Source organism: Conger conger, chromosome 2, assembly GCF_963514075.1.
Source record: "Conger conger chromosome 2, fConCon1.1, whole genome shotgun sequence".
Taxonomy (NCBI): Eukaryota; Metazoa; Chordata; class Actinopteri; order Anguilliformes; family Congridae; genus Conger; species Conger conger.
The window spans coordinates 1,435,852-1,438,351 of NC_083761.1; the positions used below are offsets into that span (position 1 = coordinate 1,435,852).

At 50.8% G+C, this 2,500-nt stretch overlaps 1 protein-coding gene across 2 annotated transcripts in view; it reads left to right on the forward strand.

The window, feature by feature from the left end:
• Positions 1-2,500, forward strand: part of LOC133121765 (apoptosis-stimulating of p53 protein 2-like) — a 36,114-nt gene that overhangs the window by 19,912 nt on the left and 13,702 nt on the right. The window contains exons 8-9 of one of the 2 annotated variants that reach the window (XM_061231214.1): positions 353-517; positions 1,922-1,966. In XM_061231214.1, the coding sequence (XP_061087198.1) occupies positions 353-517; positions 1,922-1,966 (210 nt within the window). The remainder of the gene's footprint in view (positions 1-352; positions 518-1,921; positions 1,967-2,500) is intronic. The other variant, XM_061231215.1, reaches the window with a different exon arrangement.

Consider the following 2,500-nt stretch of genomic DNA (forward strand, 5'->3'; position numbering starts at 1 on the left):
ATATCAGAAGTGCGGTATGTGCACCATAACAACAGGATCTTCTCTCTCTCTCCCCCTCTCCCCCTCTCTCCCTCTCTCCCTCCCTCCCCCCCTCCTCTCCCCCTCTCCCTCCCTGCCTCCCTCTCCCTCTCCCTCCCCTCTCCCTCCCCCCCTCCCCTCTCCCCCTCTCCCCCCCTCTCCCCCCCTCCCTCTCCTGCTCTCCCCCTCTCTCCCTCCCTCCCCTCTCCCCCTCCCCCTCCCTCCCCTCTCCCCCTCTCTCCCTCTCCCCCCTCTCCCCCCCTCCCTCCCTCCCTCCCTCCCTCCCCTCTCCCCTCTCTCCCCCCCCCCCTCCCCTCCCCCCTCCCTCCCTCAGGTGAGGAATAAGCTGAACCAGGAGCAGAGCGCCAGGCTGCAGCAGCAGCGGGACAGCCTGAACAAGCGCAACCTGGAGGTGGCGGCCATGGACCGGCGCGTGAGCGAGCTGCGCGACCGGCTGTGGAAGAAGAAGGCCGCGCTGCAGCAGAAGGAGAACCTGCCCGTAAGTCCAGCTCCCCCTGCTGGGCCGGCCCCGGAACTGCCTCCACGCCTGCGTCAAATTACGTCATCGTTTTGGATTCAAATATTTTTCTGTGCTCGATTTGATCTTGCCGGGTGCAATTGAGCCAACCAAGTGGACCAGAAGGTGGGGTTTGCCCTCCCTGAGAGTATTTCATAGGTTCTAATACACCAGACAAGCTCAGTAAAGTGAGGAGAAATATTTTAATCCAAAACCGTCAAGTATTTGATCCAGGTCTGAGCCACAGGTTGTATGAGCCAGCCTACTGCTATTTCCTCTTCACCTTAAATCAGCAACTAGTTACACCGAGTACCCAAGTGACCCAAGTTAACTCACCTGCTTTAATTTACCAATTCATTCCTGAGTAGCAATGAAAACCAGCAGACCCGGTAGACACTGCGGCCCTCCAGGACTGGAGCTAAACCTGCAGACACTGCGGCCTCCAGGACTGGAGTTAAACCTGCAGACACTGCGGCCCTCCAGGACTGGAGTTAAACCTGCAGACACTGCGGCCCTCCAGGACTGGAGTTAAACCTGCAGACACTGCGGCCCTCCAGGACTGGAGTTAAACCTGCAGACACTGTGGCCCTCCAGGACTGGAGTTAAACCTGCAGTTGAGATGATATCACTCTTGTGACATAGTTGTGATTGAATGTAGGGTTCTGATGGGAGGTGGTTTGGTAATATCAGGGTGAAAAGGACCTGAAGGGCGATACGGGCTAAAGACAGTGGGAAACAGCAGTTTGTTCCACGTCTATCAGATTTGGGGTTTCTAACTACTCCTCATCATGTCTAGTGTGAGAGAATTGGAGAGGTCATCCCATAGGAATGTTGTTTGGCAGATTATGTTATCTCCCGATCGTGTATTTTTTTCCCCGATGGCGGGGGTGGGGGGGTGGGGGGGTGGAGGGTCTCCTCAAGAGCTGGGCCAGACCTATCTTGATCGGTTGTCATGGTAACCTTTAATCTGTGGTGGAAGGCTAGCTGAGAAAATCTGCTGTTGACAAAGCCAGGCTGTTGAATGAAAAGCAAAAAAAGAAAGGAAAAAGACACTTCGCACAGTGTTTGGTTTTCAACTGCCGGTTTTTCTGAAACGGAAATCAATTTGTTTCCTCTGTCTGCTGAGATGATCATAATCAAGGGCGACGTTTGAATTTGGGGGAAAAATCACGAGTGCATGAAGTTACGGATGATCTAAATTGATTTTATTCTCTTTATTTTTGGCTCATTTTGCATGCCCATATCGATTATTGTTTTGATATTTGATATTGACAGTCTCTGTTGTTCCATGAATATTATATAGAGCGTGTCTTCGGTTAATCTGTCCTTAGTTTTGAACGACGTTTATATGTCAGGCTGATTTAAATGTGTTTTTGTTTTCTTAAGAATGGCTTCCCCGTTAAAGACAAGTCTTCAAAGAGCGCTCAACAGGTAAAGAGCGGGTCACCTGGCCAGGTGTCCTACTGTATGTGCTGCTATCCTCCTGTAAATCATTTCACACTATTTATGAAGTCCAGGCGCACTGAAATGTTTAACCTGCTCAGAAAGGTGGTGCTGGAGTTAATCACCTTTGAATCCCATTCACGTGACATTAGTATGTTTAGCACCTTAGTTTTATTTTTAGTGCATGAAACGGATTGTACTTTTTTATGGTATTAGCACAACGGCACTCATATTTTATGATTAAAGGTTTAATTTTGTTAGGTGGGTGGTTAGGAAGGTGAATCCGGCCCTTAAGAAGCGATCTCTAACTTCAGGCACTCTGGTGATGAGGGACTGTGAGATTTCCGTCAGAAACACCCGTGATCCTGCTCTTTCTCTGAGTGGATCCTGAACTGTCAGGACCCCCTGGTGACAGCTGTCAGTCACAGGAGGGAGGGGCGGGGGAGGTGGGGGTGTTCTTCCAAAAAATGTCCCCCTCAATAATCGGATTAGACTGCAGTGGGTCTGAAAGCTGTTTTTCCG